The 26,015-nt window shown below is 47.5% G+C and overlaps 1 protein-coding gene across 3 annotated transcripts in view; it reads right to left on the bottom strand.

Moving 5' to 3' along the window:
• The window catches only part of ipo9 (importin 9), a 141,347-nt gene that overhangs the window by 77,593 nt on the left and 37,739 nt on the right, over positions 1–26,015 (bottom strand). For 2 of the 3 annotated variants that reach the window (XM_041195955.1, XM_041195954.1), the window contains exons 2-3: positions 6,985–7,046; positions 5,325–5,411 (exon numbers count right to left, since the gene is read on the bottom strand). In XM_041195955.1, coding sequence (XP_041051889.1) covers positions 5,325–5,411; positions 6,985–7,046 — 149 coding nt within the window. Of the gene's footprint in view, positions 1–5,324; positions 5,412–6,984; positions 7,047–26,015 lie in introns of those variants that run through there. The other variant, XM_041195956.1, reaches the window with a different exon arrangement.

Genomic DNA, 26,015 nt, shown 5'->3' on the forward strand with positions numbered 1-26,015 from the left:
GTGAATTGGCCTTAGGGCCAGAGCCACGCCCACCCCGGGAAGGATTGGCCATTTTGTTTTTTTCTTTTTATTTTTTTTTAGAAATATAGGGAGGAAAGGGGGTGGGGGAAGAGAGGTAGAAACAACCTCCCCTCTTTTAGGCAGGAGAGGAGAGGAGGGAGAGGAGTAAAAGACAGGGAGGCACAGGAGGGAAAGAGGTAAATGTCCTGGTGGGTGTCCTCGATGGTGGATGGACGGTGGGTGGGGGCCTGATGTTCTTCAGGCAGGGGGAGGCGATGTCTTCACCAGCTATTGCTGGCCTTACTGGGAAAAGGGCTGGGTTGGGGGGAGGGGTGGCAGAAAGATGGTTTCAGCACACACACACACCCTCCCGCTCTTCCTTCCCCAACTCCTCTGGCAGTCTTCTTGCCTCCCCCTACAAAAACACAGTCCTTAATTGCCCCCACCTTAAACAAAAATACACAGTTCAGACACCCACCTAGGATGTTGTTTTCCAACTCAATCCTGGCCTCCTGGCCTTCCTGTCCTGTAGCAACAGTAGCAACTGTTCTCTTCTCTCCCTCTCTCTCCTTTGGCAGCACTGGAGGAGCAGCAGCAGCACACAGCAGAAGCAACAACCCCAAAGGCAGCAGCAGAAACAGTTGAAACACTGAGGAGCAGCAACACCAACACCACACACCTTCTCTCCTCAGTACCAGGAAACCAACTGCAAACATTTCCATCTGTTTCAGATGAAATTACATTGTTTCATAGTTTGCCATTGTGAGATTTGAACTCTTGATCTTGGGGTTATAAACCCAGTACCATAACCACTTGGCTATTTAGGCCAAGCATGGAGCATTTGTAACTCTTTCAAGTACAAACCCGTTCCCATCTGTTTCAGATGAAGTGACGTTGTTTCCCATTGTGAGATTTGAACTCTTGATCTTGGGGTTACAAGCCCAGTACCATAACCACTTGGCTATTTAGGCCAAGCATGGAGCATTTGTAACTCTTTTGAGCACAAACACATTTCCATCTGTTCCTATTCAGATGAAGTTACATTGTTTGCCATTGTGAGATTTGAATTCTTGATACTCTTTTGAGTAAACCTGTTTCCATCTGTTTCAGATGAAGTTACATTGTTTCATAGTTTGCCATTGTGAGATTTGAACTCTTGATACTCTTTTTGAGTAAACCTGTTTCCATCTGTTTCAGATGAAGTTACATTGTTTCATAGTTTGCCATTGTGAGATTTGAACTCTTGATCTTAGGGTTACAAACCCAGTACCATAACCACTTGGCTATTTAGGCCAAGCCTAAATTACAAACATGTTTCCATCTGTTCCTATTCAGATGAAGTTACATTGTTTCATAGTTTGCCATTGTGAGATCTGAACTCTTGATCTTGGGGTTACAAACCCAGTACCATAACCACTTGGCTATTTAGGCCAAGCAAACTACTTGGCTATTTTGGCCAAGCTTATCTCCTGTAACTCTTTCGAGTACAAACCTGTTTCCATCTGTTTCAGATGAAGTTACATTGTTTCATAGTTTGCCATTGTGAGATTTGAACTCTTGATCTTAGGGTTACAAACCCAGTACCATAACCACTTGGCTATTTAGGCCAAGCTCTTAAAATGCAGCCATTGACTTTTGTTACATTTGCATCTTCAGTTGTAACTCTTTCGAGTACAAACCCGTTTCCATCTGTTTCAGATGGAGTTACATTGTTTCATAGTTTGCCATTGTGAGATTTGAACTCTTGATCTTGGGGTTACAAACTCAGTACCATAACCACTTGGCTATTTAGGCCAAGCTTTTTACAAACACATTTTCCATCTGTTTCAGATGAAATTACATTGTTTCATAGTTTGCCATTGTAAGATTTGAACTCTTGATCTTACGGTTACAAGCCCAGTACCATCACCACTTGGCTACTTAGGCCAAGCTTAAAATCCGTTTCCATCTGTTTCAGATGAAGTTACATTGTTTCATAGTTTGCCATTGTGAGATTTGAACTCTTGATACTCTTTCGAGTACAAACCTGTTTTCCATCTGTTTCAGATGAAGTCACATTGTTCCATAGTTTGCCATTGTGAGATTTGAACTCTTGATACTCTTTCGAGTACAAACCTGTTTCCATCTGTTTCAGATGAAGTTACATGTTTCACAGTTTGCCATTGTGAGATTTGAACTCTTGATTGTTTTGCCATTGTGAGATTTGAACTCTTGATACTCTTTTGAGTAAACCTGTTTCCATCTGTTTCAGATGAAGTTACATTGTTTCATAGTTTGCCATTGTGAGATTTGAACTCTTGATCTTGGGGTTACAAACCCATTACCATAACCACTTGGCTATTTAGGCCAAGCAAGTAACATCAGTAAGGTGACCATCACCCTTAAGAGACCAATCAAACATTGATCATGTCCTACTTAACCAATCAAGGACAAAGTGTTGCTTGAGCCAACCAGCACTAAAGGATACTATTGATCATGCACTGTGATAGCTGCTAGCAACAACAACTTTCAGTAGCGAGGCATGCAACATGAAACAAGAAGAAAAAACAGTAGATAGACTTCGGTCAACGGAACAAGAGGCAGTGCCACAGTCAACTGGAAGTCGAGAGCCTTTTGCTGAATACCGCTATTTTGTGTTTATTGCAATTACCTTAAATTCTGTGAAACCTGTGACAACATATTAGTACTCAAGAATGGTCCGTAGCTAGTCGGGACTGCAGGCTCCTTTAGATAACTCCCATCTCATTCTAGCAGTTCTCATTGATTCAAGTATTACAACTTAAGTTAGAGTGAACCCTAGATCTTACATACTAACTAAATAGGCTCCCTCTTTGACCCCATAGCTCCACCATCTCTTCCCTCTGCTAAAAGAGCTATCTGAACAAAACTGCCACCGCCTCTCCTTTTTTCCATTCCCCATCTTTCCTGAATAACTTGCACCAGGAATATTAAGTTCCCAATCCTCCCTTGTATGAGCCAGATTTATTACTGGCACTTTTTTGTGGTTCCATGTGACAACTTATGCCTGCAGCTCACTACCCTTATTTAGCATGAAAATTATGAACTCTATTTTGCAAAAGATTGAATTTGTGAGATATCCCTTCAACTTGAAGTGAAATTAAAGAGCATTCTGAAAAGGGGATTCCTGGCTATGAGATCATTAGACTCTTGAGAAATTAACCTGAATCCTGGTTACTATGGAGATGAGTTTCTGATAAGAGGCAAAGCCATGAACTGGGCTGTGACTTAATGTTGAGATCGGAGCTTCATAACCAGAAAAGGCAAATAGCAGCTAATAGAGCTTTTGAATTTCAGCCCAAGTAGTGATCTGTGGAACCACCCCCCCTCCAACACCACACACACAATTCTAAATGGGGGAGAAGCAGACAGAACTGCTGATGCTACAAACCAGTCAGGTTTCTCAAGGAGTCAGTTTGTTCAGAAGAGAGCAGAAACAGGCAGGACTCCTCAGGGCTTAAGGTCAGGAAAAAGGAACAGTTCAGTAAAAGAATTGTGAAGCTGTAAATGGGAGGTGGCTAGGAAGGAAGACCATAGGTAGCTGGGAAAGGAAGACCATAGCTGGGAAAGGAAGACCATAGCTGGGAAAAGGCGGCCAAAAAGATGGATTCCAGGAGCCAAGCAGTGAAGGTCTGGAAGGACGCCTTCAGGGCTTATGGAAATCAGATGTGGTGAGACTGCTGTCTGAAGGGACTTTGAGCCTTCCTCCTGTACTGTTGTACGAGTAAAGAACTGAGTCTCTACCTCGGAAATACAGAGCTGTGGGACTTAGTAGCTGAGATTAACACCATAAATACCAAGTGGGAATGCTTGAGACCCATCTTTGTTGTATTGACAATTTCAACTGAAATCCATCACTTCTACTCAAATAAAACTAAGCATGCAGGTAAATTGTCCTCACTTAACACCCCACCAGCCTCTGCATTCAAAGAATCATCCTCTGCCATTTCCGCCAACTCCAGCATGATGCCACCACCAAACATATCTTCCCTTCACCCCCCCGGCGGCATTCCGCAGGAATCATCCCCTCCGGGACACTCCTCCATCACCCCTACACCTCAACCCCCTCCCACGGCACCATCCCACGCAACCGCAGAAGGTGCAACACCTGCCCCTTTACTTCCCCTCTCCTCACCATCCAAGGGCCCAAACACTCATTTCAAGTGAAGCAGCATTTCACTTGCACTTCCCTCAATTTAGTCTACTGCATTCGCTGCTCCCAATGCGGTTTCCTCTACATTGGAGAGACCAAACGCAGACTGGGCGACCGCTTTGCGGAACACCTTCGGTCTGTCCGCAAGCATGACCCAGACCTCCCTGTCGCTTGCCATTTCAACACTCCACCCTGCTCTCATGCTCATATATCTGTCCTTGGCTTGCTGCATTGTTCCAGTGAAGCTCAACGCAAACAGGAGGAACAGCACCTCATCTTCCGATTAGGCACTTTACAGCCTTCCGGACTGAATATTGAGTTCAACAATTTTAGATCATGAACTCTCTCTTCCATCCCCACCCACTTTCCGATCGCCCCTTTTCCAATAATTTATATAGATTTTTCTTTTCCCACCTATTTCCATTATTTTTAAATGTATTTCCATCCATTGTTTTTTCTCTACCTTTTAGCCTACTTCGATCCCTTCCCCCGACCCCACCCCCACTAGGGCTATCTGTACCTTGCTCATCCTGCTTTCTACCCTTAACGTCACCTATTAGCACATTCCTTAGATAATATCACCACCTTCAACACCTCTTCGTCCTTTTGTCTATGACATCTTTTGGCTATCTCCACCTCTCACTGGGCCTCTATCCAGCTCTACCTGTCCCAGCCCCCACCTTAAACCAGCTTATATTTCACCTCTTTTCTATTTTTCCTTAGTTCTGTTGAAGTCATACAGACTCAAAACGTTAACTGTGTTCCTCTCTGCAGATGCTGTCAGACCTGAGTTTTTCCAGGTATTTTTATTTTTGTTACAGATAAATTATATGTTAGTTTTGGATTTGACTGTTACAAAAAAATTTTAAAATTCTTGTCCCTCAATTCCTTTTATCAGCCCCGTTTGGGGGTTCCTCTACAGGAATTGTATTACTACATACATTTATGTGCTTGCACCAACCCCAGATTATTTTACTATTCGCTTGCATTTCTGAACCATTCAACTATTTTTTACCCGAGTTTTACTTGTCTCTCCCACTCCCCTGTGCACCTGATTTCTCTCTTCTAATGTTTCACCCTGTTTTCCCAGCTGTCTGTCAAAAATAATTTCCATTAACAGGTTAGTATGAGACTCATTCTCGTGGCATCTTACCCTCTCAGTGGTCTCAGGCGGATGGAATTTCTCGGACTGATTACACCAATGATTTTCCACATACTGTTTGAGAATTACAGATGCCAACTGTGGAGAAGGAGAGTGTGGTTAAATGCCTGTGATCATATACATTCCTTAATAAACACAGCATCACTTGTTTACACTTGTTTATCCAAACTCAATATTCTGTTGTGTTCAGTGTCACTGGCCTTGCCCATAAGCAGGCCCAAGTCTCTTATGATCAGTTTACCTTTACTGTCCAATTTTGAATAACATACAATGGCAAGACCCAGAGTTACAATAATAAACCCACACTCTGTACATTAGACATTAATCACGTGTCCCTGTGTTTTTTCTCCCACCCTTGGAAGAAAGACTGGTCAACACACCACTGAGGGAAAGCCAAATGCAAATTAACAAACTAATTTATTCCACATCTAACACACAAATACAGTTTGCTCTGAATTTTATCACACAAAAAAGCAAAGTATGCCACACTATACCTTAGAGGGAAAAATTAAGCTTACAGCCTGACAGATCTCAAACTAATCAGCTCTAGTTAGGGGGAGAGAGAGACAGTTCCATCTGTTTCACTTTGGCTTTCTGTTCCAACTCCAAGTCAAGGGTTTGACCTCTGACTTTGACCCAGCTGTTTTCAGCAGTAATTGGTTGTCAAGCCAACCTGCCAGTACCATCTTAGGTGTAGGTCCCCTGGCCGGTGAAAGCAATAGGACCATTCCAACATATGATGAGAAGACATTTCTGGAATTTGAAGCCCTCTGTTTCTCACGGATAGTACAGAAAAAAAACCTTTGTGACAGATGGTTTGCCTGCTTCTAGCTGCTAAACTGAATAAACTTTCTTACATAGCCTGTGCTGTGTGGATCAAACCACACATTGAGCTCAGCTAATACAGGGAAACATATACATTACGGACACCTTAGGGACTGGCATCAGTTGTCCTTTATTTTTGAAATGATCATTTTATGTACAATGCCCAGAAATGCTCAGAAGAATGGAGAGTTCTCTTTCCCAGCACCAGGAAAGCCTCTCTATTCCTGGGGAAGAGCCATGCAAATATTTGGCCTTCATATATAGCAATTTCTCCGTCGCTATGAGTGCTGGATAAAGAACTCTCCATTCCAAAAAACTCAGTACCACTTGGCATTAGTGTGTTTATCTTGTTTTTAAGCCGTATGAGGGCTTGGTGCTTTGAAGGCTGTCCATTGTTCTTTTTTGTGAGTGTCTATGGTTTCGGAGTGCTTCCTATTTATTTTACCATGCCAGTTATCTGGGTCGAAGAGTCAGAGTTATACAGAACAAAAACAGGCCCTTTAGCCCATCGTGGCAGTGCTGGTCATCATGCACCTATCTATTCTAATCCCATTATCCAGCACTTGGCCCACAGCCCTGTATGCTATGGCATTTCAAGTGCTCATCTAATATTGTGAGGATCTCTCTGTAAAGCATCTGTCTTTTTCTGGAGGTGCCTTTTTGGGAGTGTCTGTTTATACAGGTTTTGTTGTAATAATGTTCAGATATAAATTAACTAAAATTCACACCAAAGCCAAAAAATCCAAAACTTAAATGCATGAAGCTCAAACTCCCTTGCCCCATTAGCCTGCTCCAGACCAATATTGCCATGACATTCCACACATACCTGCCGTATAGCCAGAACACCCTGGGGATCCACTGTCAGCTCAGCCAGGTGAACACCAAACTCTGAAACAGAATACATTAGTACAATCCATTGAGAAATAAAAAGAGGCTTATACCATGGTCAAGAGTAGTAATTCTGAATATTGACAGTTTTAGGTACCTGTAAAAGAATTGACAAAGAACCAGAAATTGAAATATGAATGTAAACTAGCCAGAGTTCCTCAGGGTGCTGTCCTATGCCCAACCATCTTCAGCTGCTTCATCAATGATCTTCCTTCCATCATAAGGTCAAAAGTGGGGATGTTTGCTGATCATTACACAATGTTCAGCACCATTCACAACTCCTCAGACACTGAAGCAGTCCATGTCCAAATGCAGCAAGACCTGGACAACATCCAGGCTTGGGCTAACAAGTGGCAAGTAACATTCGCATCACACAAGTGTCAGATAATGCCCATCTCCAACAAGAGAGAATTTAGCTGTTGATCCTTGACATTGATTAGCATTACCATCACTGTCATTGTGGAGACAAAGCCCCACCTTCACATTGAGGATACCCTCCATCGTTTTGTGTGGCACTACCACCGTGCCAAATGGGATAGATTTCAAACAAATCTAGCAACTCAAAACTAAGCACCCATGAGGCGCTGTGGGCCATCAGCAACAGCAGAATTGTACTCTAACACAATCCGTAACGTCATGGCCTGGCATATTCCCCACTCTACCATTATCATCATCAAGCCAGGGGGATCGGCCCTGGTTCAATGAAGAGTGCAGGAGGGCATGCCAGGAGCAGAATCAGGCATACTTAAAAATGACATGTCAGCCTGGTGAAGCTATAACACAGGACTACTTTCATGCCAAACAGCATAAGCAGCAAGAGATAGACAGGGCTAAGTGATCCCACAACCAACGGATCAGATCTAAGCTCTGCAGTCCTGCCACATCCAGTAGTGAATGGTGGTGGACAATTAAACAACTCACTGGAGGAGGAGGCGGCTCCACAAATATCCCCATCCTCAATGATGTGGAAGCTCAACAAGTCAGTGCAAAAGATAAGGCTGAAACATTTGCTACAATCTTCAGCCAGAAGTGCTGAGTGGATGATCCATCTCAGCCTCCTCCGAAGGTCCCCAGCATTACAGATGCCAGTCTTCAGCCAATTCGATTCACTCCACATGATATCAAGAAACGGTTGAAGGCACTAGATATTGCAAAGGCTATGGGCCCTGAAAACATTCCGGCAACATAAAATACTTAAATGTTGTAAAAGCTAGACTCTTAATTCCAGGTTTTTATTGAATTCAAATTCTACCATCTGCCGTGGTGGGATTCGAACTACCCTGGGTCTTGGAATTACTAGTCCAGTGACCATGCCACTATGCCATTGCCTCCTCCTACGATGACTTTCCATCTTCAATGTTATACTAAAGGTTCTTCAGTTACCTGCTCAAAACACAATGGGTTTTAACAAGGGTGCTTTGTTAGCTTATTAGCTCAACTCAAAACCACCTTGTCGCATGGCCGAGACTTGAGCTGTTTGAATTCTTTTAATCATACAGCTTTTCAATTTTACCTTTAGTTGAGGTTTAACCTCCAAAGAGAACCGGACTCCAGGCTAACAGCATGCCTTTGACCTCCATTTCTCTCCAAATCTGATTTCCAGAAAAAACCCTGTATTTTGCCTATAGAGTGAACTAATACCCAGGATACAAGAATATTTTACTGCATCTTCAACAGACTCAACCTGCAACCAAGTTCTTAGGGCCATGACTAGGAATTCTGCCAGACAAAACCACCTAAAAGGAGCCACTGGACTTCTGATTTTGGACTACAGACTCACGTGAAACCATAATTCTTATTTTTATCGTAGTCTTCACCCTAAACCCTTTTCCTTCCCTCATCCCTCTTCTATTGTATGAATGCAGAAAGAGGCAAAGTTTCAAAACCCCTTCGGCGGTGTGTGTGTGTGTGTGTGTGTATATACATAAAATGTTTAGTTTTACCTCTTATTTTACCTTTTGCTTTGGGGTTATTAATACAGGATTGGATAGCCCCACAACTGAAGGACTGGGGAAAATATGCCACGAATTATAAAGGGCGAAATCAAAAATCTAAAACCCACTTTTCTGTTTACAGACAGGTAGAGGGGGGAGAAATCAGGGCTGTTTAAATTAATCCCCCTCTGGTGCATAACACTTACTTCAATTAAAAAGCATTCACAGCCTTTGAGCACACTCCAAAATACTGGAGTTGGCTTTCTGTGGGACTCCCCTACACAGCAACTATTACAGCTGAAAACCTATTTTTCATAATCACTCTTTTCATCTCAGTTCTCCATTGTCTTCAAATATCCCTTTTAAAACTCAGGTTCGCAAATATATATCATGTTCCTATTTTCCCTCTATTTCAGATCAATAAAACTTAAAACGCCTGCCCCTGTTGACTCACAAATCTCCTCTAAAAAGCAAATGTTCTTTGTGACCTTTGAGGCTCTTTTGAAATGCAACAGCTACAAAACAATTTCAAAACTCATCCCCAAATGCAGATTTCCTTGTAAGTTAAGACCCACCATAAGGCCTCATTACAAAATGCAAGATGATAACATCTTTAGTCTTTCATCCCTTAGATTCTACAATCTGGCTCCAACAACCTTTCCCTTGATTAATCTTGGACACACAGACACAACTTTACTCTTACCTACACAGAATATATACATAAACACATACATAAAAATATGCACATATCATCACACTAGCCACACAAATACTGTGGCTACAAGATGTCAGAGGCTAGAAATCTTGTGGTGAATAACTCACCTCCTGACTCCCCAAAGTCTGATCATCATCTACAAGGCACAAGTCAGGAGTGTGATGGAATACTCTGCACTTGCCTGGATGAGTGCAGCTCCCACAACACTCAAGGAGCTTGACACCGCCCGGGACAAAGCAGCCCACTTGATTGGCAAGTCCAGGTCCACAAAGAACCATAGAAACGTTACAGCACAGAAGGAGGCCATTCGGGCCATCTTGTCCATGCCAGCCCGAGGACAGCCAGGTGCCCTTTCTAATCCCACCTTCCTGCACCCGGCCCATAGCCCTGCAGCTTACAGCACTTAAGGTGCAGGTCCAGGTACTTTTTAAAAGAGTTTAGAATTTCTGCCTCTACCACCAATTTGGGCAGCGAATTCCAGACACCCACTACCCTCTGCATAAAAAAGTTCTTCCTCATGTCCACTCTACACTTTCTGCCACTTATCTTGAATCTATGCCCCCTGGTTCTCGAATTCTCCATCAAGGGAAACAATTTTATCCTGTCCACTCTATCTATTCCCCTCAGAATTTTGTACACCTCAATCAAGTCACCTCTCAGCCTTCTTTGTTCTAAGAAAAATAACCCCAACCTATCCAATCTCTCCTCATAGCTACACTTTTCTAACCCTGGCAACATTCTTGTAAACCTCCTCTGCACTCTCTCCAGATCTATTACGTCCTTCCTGTAATGTGGTGACCAGAACTGCGCACAATACTCCAGTTGTGGCCTCGCCAGTGTTTTATTCAATTTTAACATTATATCCTTACTTTTATATTCTATACCTCTGCCAATGAAGGAGAGCATTCCATATACCTTCTTTACAACCTTGTCGACTTGAACTGCTGCCTTCAGGGACATGTGTACTTGTATGCCAAGATCTCTCACTTCATCTACTCTTCTTGGTATATTCCCATTTATTTTGTAACCCCCTCCCTAAATGTTTGACCTCCCTAAATGTATGATCTCACACTTCTAAATGTTAAAATCCATCTGCCACTTTACCACCCACTCCACCAACCTATCTATATCGTTTTGGAGATTATTGGCTATCCTCTACACTATCCACTACTCGGCCAATCTTTGTGTCATCTGCAAATTTCCCAATCGTGCTCCCCCACGTTCACGTCCAAATTGTTAAAATATAACACAAACTGCAAGGGTCCCAACACCAAGCCCTGTGGAACACCACTTGAGACAACTTTCCATTCGCAAGGGCATCCATCGACCATTACCCTTTGTTTCCTGTTACAAAGCCAACCTTTTATCCAGTTTGCCACATTGCCCTGAATCCCATGGGATTTTACTTACCTGACCAATCTGCCATGTAGGGCCTTGTCAAATGCCTTGCTAAAATCCATGTGCACAACGTTCACTGCACTACCTTCATCAACCCTTCTTGTCACTTCCTCAAAGAATTCAATCAAATTTGTGAGACAAGACCTTCCTTTAACAAATCCATGCTGACCATCCCTGACTAGTCCATGCCATTCCACATGACAGTTAATCCTATCTCTCAGGATTGATTCTACTAATTTGCTCACCACCAATGTAAGACTAACTGGCCTAAAATTGTTTGGCATTTCCTTTGATCCCTTTTTAAACAATGGAACTATGTTTGCATTTCTCCAATCCTCCGGTACTGCCCCTGTATCTAGTGAAGATTGGAAAATCATCCTCTGCCATCTCCTCCCTGACTTCCTTCAGCAGCCTCTGAAACAATCCATCTGGCCCTGGTGACTTAGCAACATTCAAGGCTTTCAGCCCTTTGAGTACTTCCTCTCTCTTTATGACTATCCCATCCAATATCTCGCAGTGTTCCCCCTGGACTACTATATCTACATCCTCCCTTTTCTTTGTAAACACGGAGACAAAATATTCACTCAAAACCCTTCTCACAGCCTCTGCATCTACACACAAGTTTCCATCTTCATCTCTGATAGATAACATTCACTCCTTCCACCACAGCGCACAGTGGCAGCAGTGTGTACCATCTACAAGATGCGCTGCAGGAACTCACCAAGGCTCCTTAGACAGCACCTTCCAAACCCACAACCACTACCATCTAGAAGGACAAAGGCAGCAGATAGATGGGAACACCACCACCTGGAAGTTCCCCTCCAAGCCACTCGCCATCCTGACTTGGAAATATATCGCCATTCCTTCACTGTCACTGGGTCAAAATCCTGGAAATCCCTCACTAACAGCACTGTGGGTGTACCCACACCACATGGACTGCAGCGGGTCAAGAAGGCAGCTCACCACCACCTTCTCAAGGGCAATTAGGGATGGGCAATAAATGCTGGCCCAGCCAGCGACGCCCATATCCCATGAACGAATAAAAGAAGAAATAGAAAAACAGATTCTAACAGTTTATACAAATATGCAAAAAGGGAATATCGAAAATAAATTTGGATCCCTTAGTGAGTGAGGCAGGAGAAATTACAATGGGAAATAAAGAAATGTTTGAGATATTAAGTAGATACTTTGTGTCTATCTTCACAATAAAAGACGCAAAATGAATACCAGAAAGAGTGGGGAACCAAGCGTCTAATGAGAATGAGGAACTGAATGTAATTATTAATTAAAAAGATTGTACAGGTGAAATTAATGGCCAACAGTTCTCCTGGATCTGACAATCTACATCCTCATATCATAAAAGAGCTGTTTGCAGAGTTAGCGGATGCACAAGTTACAATCTTCCAAAATTACCTAGATCATGGAACGTAATGCTGCTATTGAAGAAAGAAGGGAGAAAAAAAAAGGAACTACCAATTAGCCTCACATTAGTCCTGAGGAAAATGTTAGATTTCATTATTAAAGCAGAGGTAACATAGCACTTAGAAAGTCATATTCGGGAGAGTGAACAGCGCTATGATACAGTAATCATGTAGTATATTTGGATTATCAAAATGCATTCAATAAGGTGTCATAAGAAAGGTTGTTGCACAAGTAAGGGCTGGGGGCAATATATTAACATGGATAGAGAATTGATTAAAGGACAGAAAACAAAATAGGAATAAATGAGTCACGTTCAAGATGGCAGGCTGAGGTGTCACAGGGATCAGCATTGGAGCCTCAGCTGTTTACAATCTATATTAATGACTTCAGAAACTTACTGTATCCAAGCTTGCTAACAAAGCAAAACTGATGGAATGTAAGCTGTGAGGGGGGAAAGTCTGCAAAGAGATACATAGATTAAGTCAGCTTGCAAGCTGATGGGGTATAGTGTGGGGAAATCTGAGGTTATTCACTTTGGTAGTGTCATGCCAAGCAGGCTTGAGGGCATGACAAATTTTTTAAAACTTGTATGCCTGTTTTAAAAAACTACATAGCCGATCTTTAAGATGACCATCACAGGTCACCGGACCTTTGGAACTGCAAGTTGGCCAAGCTTCTGGAAGCTTCTAAAAGATGCACTACAATGAACCTGCCTAGATCACATCCTTTTGGAATGTCGCACACACCTTTGTCTGGACTGACCACCCAGACCTTCCAGAAATACCTGGAAAAACTCAGCAGGTCTGGCAGCATCGGTGGAAAAGAGCACAGTTGACGTTTCGAGTCCTCATGACCCTTCAACAGAACTAAGGAAAAATAGGAAAGGGGTAAAATATAAGCTGTTTTAAGGGGGTGGGGGTGTTGGGACAAGAAGAGCTAGGTAAAGGGCCAGTGATAGGTGGAGATAACCAAAAGATGTCACAGACAAAAGGACAAAGGTGTTGAAGGTGGTGATATTATCTAAAGGAATGTGCTAATTAAGGGTAGAAAGCAGGACAAACAAGGTACAGATAGCTCTAGTGGGGGTGGGGTGAAGGAATACTAAAAAGGCTAAAAGGTAGAGATAAAACAATGGATAGAAATACATTTAAAATTAATGGAAATAGGTGGGAAAAGAAAAATCTATATAAATTATTGGAAAAAACAAAAAGGAGGGGGGAAAAAACAGAAAGGGGGTGGGGATGGAGGAGAAAATTGTTGAACTCAATATTCAGTCAGGAAGGCTGTAAAGTGCCTAGTCGGAAGATGAGGTGCTGTTCCTCCAGTTTGCATTGAGCTTCACTGGAACAATGCAGCAAGCCAAGGATGGACATGTGTGCATGAGAGCAGGGTGGAGTGTTGAAATGGCAAGCGACAGGGAGGTCTGGATAATGCTTGTGGACAGACCGCAGGTGTTCTACAAAGCGGTCATCCAGTCTGCGTTTGGTCTCTCCAAATTGAGGAAACCGCATTGGAAGCAATGAATGCAGCAGACTAAGTTGAGGGAAGTGCAAGTGAAATGCTGCTTCACTTGAAAAGAGTGTTTGGGCCCTTGGAGGAGAGAGGAAGTAAAGGGGCAGGTGTTGCATCTTCTGCAGTTGCATAGGAAGGTGCCGTGGGAGGGGGTTGAGGAGTAGGGGGTGATGGAGGAGTGGACCAGGGTGTCACGGAGGGAACAATCCCTATGGAATGCTACCGGGGGGAGGTGAAGGGAAGATGTGTTTGGTGGTGGCATCATGCTGGAGTTGGCAGAAATGGCGGAAGATGATCCTTTGAATGCTGAGGCTGGTGGGGCGATAAGTGAGGACAAGGGGGACCCTATCATGTTTCTGGGAGGGAGGAGAAGGCATGAGGGCGGATGCGTGGGAGATGGGCTGGACACGGTTGAGGGCCCTGTCAACCACCGTGGGTGGAAAACCTCGGTTAAGGGAGAAGGAAGAAGGAGGACATGTTAGAGGAACTGTTTTTGAAAGTGGCATCATCAGAACAGATGCGATGGAGGCGAAGGAACTGAGAGAATGAGATGGAGTCCTTACAGGAAGCTGGGTGTGAGGAGCTGTACTTGAGGTAGCTGTGGGAGTCGGTAGTCTTGTAATGGATACTGGTAGACAGTCTATCACCAGAAATTGAGACAGAGAGGTCAAGGAAGGGAAGGGAAGTGTCAGAGATGGACCACGTGAAAATGATGGAGGGGTGGAAATTGGAAGCAAAATTAATAAATTTTTTCAGGTCCTAACGAGAGCATGAAGCAGGACCGAACTAACCATCGATGTAGCGGAGAAAGAGTTGTGGGAGGAGGCCGGAGTAGGGCTGGAACAAGGATGTTCCACATAACCCGTAAAGAGACAGGCATAGCTGGGGCCCATGCGGGTACCCATAGCCACACCTTTTATTTGGAGGAAGTGAGAGTAGTTAAAGGAGAAATTGTTCAGTGTGAGAACAAGTTCAACCAGACGGAGGAGAGTAGTGGTGGATGGGGATTGTTCAGGCCTCTGTTCGAGGAAGAAGCCGAGAGCCCTCAGACCATCCCGGTGGGGGTTGGAGGTGTAGAGGGATTGGACATCCATGGTGAAGAGGCGGTTGGGGCCAGGGAACTGGAAATTGTTGATATGACGTAGGGTGTCAGAGGAATCACGGATATAGGTGGGAAGGGACTGGAAAAGGGGAGAGAGAAGGGAGTCAAGATAGCGAGAAGTGAGTTCCCTGGGGCAGGAACAAGCTGACACGATCGGTTTGTGGATTTTGGGTAGGAGGTAGAAGCGGGCCATCCGAGGTTGGGCAACTATCAGGTTGGAAGCTGTGGAAGGAAGATCTCCAGAGGAGATGAGGTTAGTGACAGTCCTGGAAACAGTGGCTTGATGTTCAGTGGTGGGGTCATGACCCAGGGAGAGGTAGGAGGAAGTGTCTGCGAGTTGACGCTCAGCCTCTGCGAGGTAGAGGTCAGTGCGCCAGACGACAACAGCACCACCCTTGTCAGCGGGTTTGATGACTATGTTAGCGTTTTATCCCCCTCCTTTTTGTTTTTTCCAATAATTTATGTAGGTTTTTCTTTTCCCACCTATTTCCATTATTTTTAAATGTATTTCCATCCATTGTTTTATCTCTACCTTTTAGCCTTTTTAGTATTCTTTAACCCCACTCCACCTCCACTAGGGCTATCTGTACCTTGCTTGTCCTGCTTTCTACCATTAATTAGTACATTCCTTAGATAATATCACCACCTTCAACACCTCTTTGTCCTTTAGTCTGTGACATCTTTTGGTTATCTCCACCTATCGCTGGCCCTCTATCCAGCTCTACTCGTCCCACTCCCCCTTAAAACAGCTTATATTTCACCTCTCTTCTATTTTTACTTAGTTCTGTTGAAGGGTCATTCAGACACGAAACGTTAACTGTGTTCCTATCCGCAGATGCTGCCAGACCTGCTGAGTTTTTCCAGGTATTTTTGTTTTTATTTTACAAAACAACACTTTCTAATTTGCATGCCAAACAGCAGAAACAGCACACGACAAAAGCACTAAGCATTCCCACAACCAACTGATCAGACCTAAACTCCAGAGTTCTGCCACATCCAGTTGTCAATGGTGGTGGACACACACAAACGCTTCCCACACACAAACATGCCCAGCCCCCACCCCCACAAACACAAACACCCCCCCCATACGCCCGTGCACACGTCCCAGACTCGCACACATGCACCCCCACACATACGCACGCAAGCTCCACACACACATACCCATACACACACCCACATACATAGACAAACCCACATACAAACACACACACCCACCCACATACCCACATACAAACACACACACCCACCCACACACCCACCCACATACACACACCCACCTACACACACACACACACACCCATACCCACACACACCCACATACATAGACAAACCCACATACAAACACACACCCACCCACATACAAACACACACACCCACCCACATACAAACACACACACACCCCCACCCACACATACACACAAACCACATACCTACTCACACATACACACCCAAATAAACAAACACACACATACACACACAACCACATACACACCCCAAATACACACACACCCTCACATACACACACACACAAACACCCTCACATACACACACACACACCCTCACATACACACACACACACCCCCACGCACACACACACACCCCCACGTACACACACACACCCCCACGTACACACACACAAACACACACACCCACACACACATACACACACACACACACACACACACCACCACATACACACGCACCCACACCTCCACACATGCACCCACACCCCCACACACACCCACACACACCCCCACACACACACCCAGACACACATACCCACATACACACACACACACATACACACACACCCACCCACACCCACATACACACACACACCCACCCACATACACACACACATACATACACACACACCCCCAATTACACACACACACACACCACCCACATACACACACACCCACACACCCCACATACACACACCCACATACACACATACCCACACCCCCCCACATACACCCACACCCACACCCCTCCACATACCCACACACACACACACACCCTCACATACACACACACACACACAAACCCCTACGTACACACACACAAACCCCCACGTACACACACACAAACCCCCACGTACACACACACACACAGCCCCACGTACACACACACACACACAGCCCCACGTACACACACACACACAGCCCCACGTACACACACACACACACACAGCCCCACGTACACACACACACACACACACAGCCCCACGTACACACACACACACAGCCCCACGTACACACACACACACAGCCCCACGTACACACACACACAGCCCATGTTTACACACACACTCACCCCCCCACACACACACACCCACACGCACATACACACATACACCCACATACACACACAGACCCACACCCACATACACACACAGACCCACAGCCACTGACACACCCACACCTACATACACACACACACACAGACCCACACATACACACACAGACCCACACCCACATACACACACACATCCACACCCACACACATACACAGACCTACATACATACACACATACACATACACAGACCCACAAACACACAGACCCACATACACACACACACACATACATACACACACACACACCCCCACCTCCACATACACACACACACCCCCACATATACACACACACACCCCACATACACACACACACACACATACACACACACACACCCACATACACACACACACACACACCCCCACATACACAAACACACACACCCCCCCCCACATCCCCACACCCCCACACACACACGCCCCCACACACACACACACACACACCCACACACATAACCACACATACACCCCCAAACACACACGTACCCACACCCTCCCACACACACACATACACCCACACTCCTACACACCCTCACACGCACACACACACACCCCACGCCCCCCCACACACACACACCCCCACACACACACACATACACACCCCACATACAAACACACATACCCCCACATACACACACACACATCCACACATACACACATACAAACACACATATACACATACAAACACACATACCCCCACATACACACACACACACCCACACATACACACACATACACACACACACATACACATACACACACACATACACACCCACACACACCCACATACACACCCACCCACATACACACCCACATACACACACACACACACCCACATACACACACACACCCCCACATACACACACCCCCCCCACATACACACACACCCCACATACACACACACCCACACACCCCCCACATACACACACACCCACATCCCCAAAATACACACACACCCACACTCACCCACATACACACATACCCACACCCCCCCACATACACCCACACCCCTCCACATACCCACACACACACACCCCCACATACCCACACACACACACACACCCCCCCACATACACACACGCACACCCTCACATACACACACGCACACCCTCACATACACACACGCAGACCCTCACATACACACACGCAGACCCTCACATACACACACGCAGACCCTCACATACACACACACACACCCCACACCCTCACGTACACACACACACCCCCAAGTACACACACACAAACCCCAAAGTACACACACACAAACCCCCACGTACACACACACAAACCCCCACGTACACACACACACACACAGCCCCACGTACACACACACACACACACAGCCCCACGTACACACACACACACACAGCCCCACGTACACACACACACAGCCCCACGTACACACACACACACAGCCCCACGTACACACACACACACAGCCCCACGTACATACACACACACAGCCCCACGTACATACACACACACAGCCCCACGTACACACACACACAGCCCACGTTTACACACACACTCACCACCCCACACACACACACCCACACCACATACACACATACACCCACACCCACATACACACACAGACCCACAGCCACTGACACACCCACACCTACATACACACACACACAGACCCACACATACACACACAGACCCACACCCACATACACACACACATCCACACCCACACACATACACACACACACACACACACACACATACACAGACCCACAAACACACAGACCCACATACACACACACACACATACATACACACACACACCCACCTCCCCACACATACACACACACACACCCACATACACACACACACACCCACATACACACACACACACACTCCCACATACACACACACACACACACCCCCACATACACAAACACACACACCCCCCCACATCCCCACACCCACACCCCCCAAACACACACGCCCCCACACACATAACCACACATACACCCCCAAACACACACGTACCCAGACCCTTCCACACATACACATATACCCACACCCCCACATACACACACACATACACCCACACACCCTCACACACACCCCCACACACATACACATACACACCCCCACATACAAACACACACAGACCCACATACACACACACATACATACACACACACATACATACACACACACCCACATACACACACACACACCCCCACATACACAAACACACACACCCCCCCACATGCCCACACCCACACCCCCCAAACACACACGCCCCCACACACACACACCCACACCCACACACATAACCACACATACACCCCCAAACACACACGTACCCACACCCTCCCACACATACACATATACCCACACCCCCACATACACACACACATACACCCACACCCTCACATGCACACACACACACCCCACGCCCCCACACACACACACACCCCCACACACATACACACCCCCACATACAAACACACACACCCACACATATACACACACACACATACACACCCACATACACACCCACACCCACATACCCGCCCACATACACACACACACACCCACATACACACACACACACACCCACATACACACACAAACACACCCCCACATACACACACACACACACCCCCACATACACACACACACACCCCCACATACACACACACAGCCCCCCACATACACCCACACGCCCCCCACATACACCCACACGCCCCCCACATACACACACACCCACACACCCCACATACACACACACCCACACACCCCCCACATACACACACACCCACACACACCCACATACACACACACCCACATCCCCAAAATACACACACACCCACACTCACCCACATACACACATACCCACACCCCCCCACATACACCAACACCCCTCCACATACCCACACACACACACCCCCACATACCCACACACACACACGCGCACCCCCCCACATAGACACACACACACCCTCACATACACACACGCAGACCCTCACATACACACACGCAGACCCTCACATAAACACACACACACACCCCCACGTACACACACAAACCCCAAAGTACACACACACACCCCCACATACACACACACACAACCCCCCACATACACACACACGCCCCCACATACACCCACATGCCCCCCACATACACACACACACACCCCCACCTCCACAAACACACACACACACACCCCCACCCCCACATACACACACACACAACCACATACACACACACACACCCACATACACACCCCCACATACACACACACACACCCCCACATACACACACACGCACACCCACATACACACACACACACACACACACACCCACATACACACACACACACCACCACATACACACACACACACCCACATACACACACACCCACCCACATACACACACACACACACCCACACACACCCCCACATACACACACACACCCCCACATACACACACACACATACACACACACACACCCACATACACACACACACACACACCCACACACACCCCCACATACACACACACACCCCCACATTCACACACACACACACCCACATACACACACACACCCTCACACACCCACATACACACACACCCCCACATACCCACACCCCCACATACACCCATCCCCGCATACACCCATCCCCGCATACACCCATCCCCGCATACACCCATCCCCGCATACAAACATCCCCGCATACACACAGCCCCACACCCCCACATACACACACACGCCCCCACATACACACACACGCCCCCACATACACACACACGCCCCCACATACACACACACATGCCCACACATACACACACAAGCACACTCATACACACACACAGGCACACTCCCACATACACACACACACACACACACACACCCACACACACACACACACACCCACATACACACACACGCACACACCCCCACATACATACACAAACCCCCACAGACATACACACATGCACACACCACCACATACATACACACACCCCCACATACATACACACATGCACACACCACCACATACATACACACATGAACACACCACCACATACATACACACCCCCACATACACACACACACTCCCAGATACAGACACACACACACCCCCACATACACACACCCCACATACACACGCATACACACACCCCACATACACACACATACACACACCCCACATACACACACATACACACACCCCACATACACACACATACACACACCCCACATACACACACCCCACATACACACACACACACACCCCCACATACACACACACACACACCCACATACACACACACACACACCCACATACACACACACACACCCCACACCCCCACATACACACACACACCCCCACATACACACACACACCCCCACATACACATAAACACACACACACCCACCCCCACATACACACACACCCACCACCACATACACACACACCCACCCCCACATACACACACACACACCCCCACATACACACACACACACCCCCCTCCCACACACACACACACACACACACACACCCCTCCCACACACACACACACCCACCCCCACATACACACACACAGACCCCGACATACACACACACAGACCCCCACATACACACACACACCCCCACATACACACACACACACACACACACCCCCACACACACACACCCCCACACACAGCCACATACACACACACACACACCCACCCACATAGCCCCACATACACACACACACACACCCCCACATACACACACACACACACCCCCACATACACACCCCTACATACACACACACACCCCCACATACACACACACACCCCCACATACACACACACACACGCCCCCACATTCACACACACACACGCCCAAACATTCACACACACACACGCCCAAACATTCACACACACGCCCCCACATACACACACACACACACACCCACATACACACACACACACACACCCACATACCCCCACATACACACACACACGCACCCCCACATACACACACACACACACCCCCACATACACACACACGCACCCCCAGATGCACACACACACACACCCCACATACACACACACACACACCCCACATAACACACACACACCCACATACACACACCCCCACACCCCCACACCCCCACATAGGAACACACACCCCCACATACACACACACGCACACACACCCCCACATACACACACACACACACCCGCCCCCACATACACACACACACACACCCGCCCCCACATACACACACACACACACACGCCCCCACATCACACACACAGGCCCCCACATACACACACACACACCCCCACATACACACACACACCCCCACATACACACACACACACACCCCCACATACACACACACACCCCCACATACACACACACACCCCTACACACACCCCCACATACACACACACACACCCCCACACACACACACCCCCCCCCACACACACACCCACCCCCACACACACCCACCCCCACACACACACACACCCCCACATACACACACACCCCCACATACACACACACCCCCCCATACACACACACACCCCTACATACACACAAACACACCTACATACACACACACACCCCTACATACACACATACACACACCCCACATACACACACACACACCCCACATACACACACACACACACCCCACATACACACACACACACACCCCACATACACACACATACACACACCCGACATACACACACCCCACATACACACGCATACACACACCCCACATACACACACCCCACATACACACGCATACACACACCCCACATACACACGCATACACACACCCCACATACACACGCATACACACACCCCACATACACACGCATACACACACCCCACATAAACACGCATACACACACCCCACATACACACGCATACACACACCCTACATACACACGCATACACACACCCCACATACACACGCATACACACACCCCACATACACACGCATACACACCCCCACATACACACACACACACACCCCCACATACACACACACACACACCCACATACACACACACACACCCCCACACCCCCACATACACACACACCCCCACATACACACACGCACCCCACATACACACACGCACACACACACCCCCACATACACACAAACACACACACACCCACCCCCACATACACACACACACACACACACACACACCCACATACACACACACACGCCCCCACATCACACAGGCCCCCACATACACACACACACACCCACATACACACACACACACCCCCACATACACACACACACACCCCACATACACACACACACCCCCACATACACACACACACCCCCACATACACACACACACACCACCACATACACACACACACACTCCCACATACACACACACACCCCCACATACACACACACACACCCCTACACACACACACACACACCCCCACATACACACACCCCCACATACACACACACACACCCCCACAAACACACACACACACCCCCACAAACACACCCCTACATACACACACACACACACCCCCACATACACTCACACACACACCCCCACATACACACACACACACCCACATACACACACACACACACTCACTCCCACATACACACACACACACCCACATACACACACACACACCCACATACACACACACACACAGCCACATACACACACACACACGCCCACATACACACACACACACACGCCCACATACACACACACACACACGCCCACATACACACACGCCCACATACACACACACACACACGCCCACATACACACACACACACACGCCCACATACACACACACACACACACACGCCCACATACACACACACACACACCCACATACACACACACACACCCCCACATACACACACACACACCCCCCCACATACACATACACACACCCCCACATACACACACACACACACCCCCACATACATACACACACCCCCACACCCCCACACCCCCACATAGGAACACACACCCCCACATACACACACACGCACACACACCCCCACATACACACAAACACACACACACCCACCCCCACATACACACACACACACACCCACCCCCACATACACACACACACACACGCCCCCACATCACACACACAGGCCCCCACATACACACACACACACCCCCACATACACACACACACCCCCACATACACACACACACACCCCCACATACACACACACACCCCCCCACATACACACACACACACCCACATACACACACACACACCCCTACACACCCCCACATACACACACACACACCCCCGCACACACACACACACACACCCCCACACACACACCCACCCCCACACACACACACACCCCCACATACACACACACCCCCACATACACACACACCCCCTCATACACACACACACCCCTACATACACACAAACACACCTACATACACACACACACCCCTACATACACACACCCCACATACACACACACCCCACATACACACACACACACCCCACATACACACACATACACACACCCGACATACACACACCCCACATACACACGCATACACACACCCCACATACACACACCCCACATACACACGCATACACACACCCCACATACACACGCATACACACACCCCACATACACACGCATACACACACCCCACATACACACGCATACACACACCCCACATAAACACGCATACACACACCCCACATACACACGCATACACACACCCTACATACACACGCATACACACACCCCACATACACACGCATACACACACCCCACATACACACGCATACACACCCCCACATACACACACACACACCCCCACATACACACACACACACACCCACATACACACACACACACCCCCACACCCCCACATACACACACACCCCCACACCCCCACATACACACACGCACCCCACATACACACACGCACACAAACACCCCCACATACACACAAACACACACACACCCACCCCCACATACACACACACACCCACATACACACACACACGCCCCCACATCACACAGGCCCCCACATACACACACACACACACCCACATACACACACACACACACCCACATACACACACACACACCCCACATACACACACACACCCCCACATACACACACACACCCCCACATACACACACACACCCCCACATACACACACACACCCCCACATACACACACACACACCACCACATACACACACACACCCCCACATACACACACACACCCACATACACACACACACACCCCTACACACACACACCCACATACACACACACACACACACCCCCACATACACACACCCCCACATACACACACACCCACCCCCCCACACACACACATCCCCACATACACACACACCCCCACAAACACACACACCCCCACATACACACACACCCCCACACACACACACACCCCTACATACACACACACACACACCCCCACATACACTCACACACACACCCCCACATACACACACACACACACTCACTCCCACATATACACACAC

Source organism: Carcharodon carcharias, chromosome 9, assembly GCF_017639515.1.
Source record: "Carcharodon carcharias isolate sCarCar2 chromosome 9, sCarCar2.pri, whole genome shotgun sequence".
Lineage (NCBI taxonomy): Eukaryota > Metazoa > Chordata > Chondrichthyes > Lamniformes > Lamnidae > Carcharodon > Carcharodon carcharias.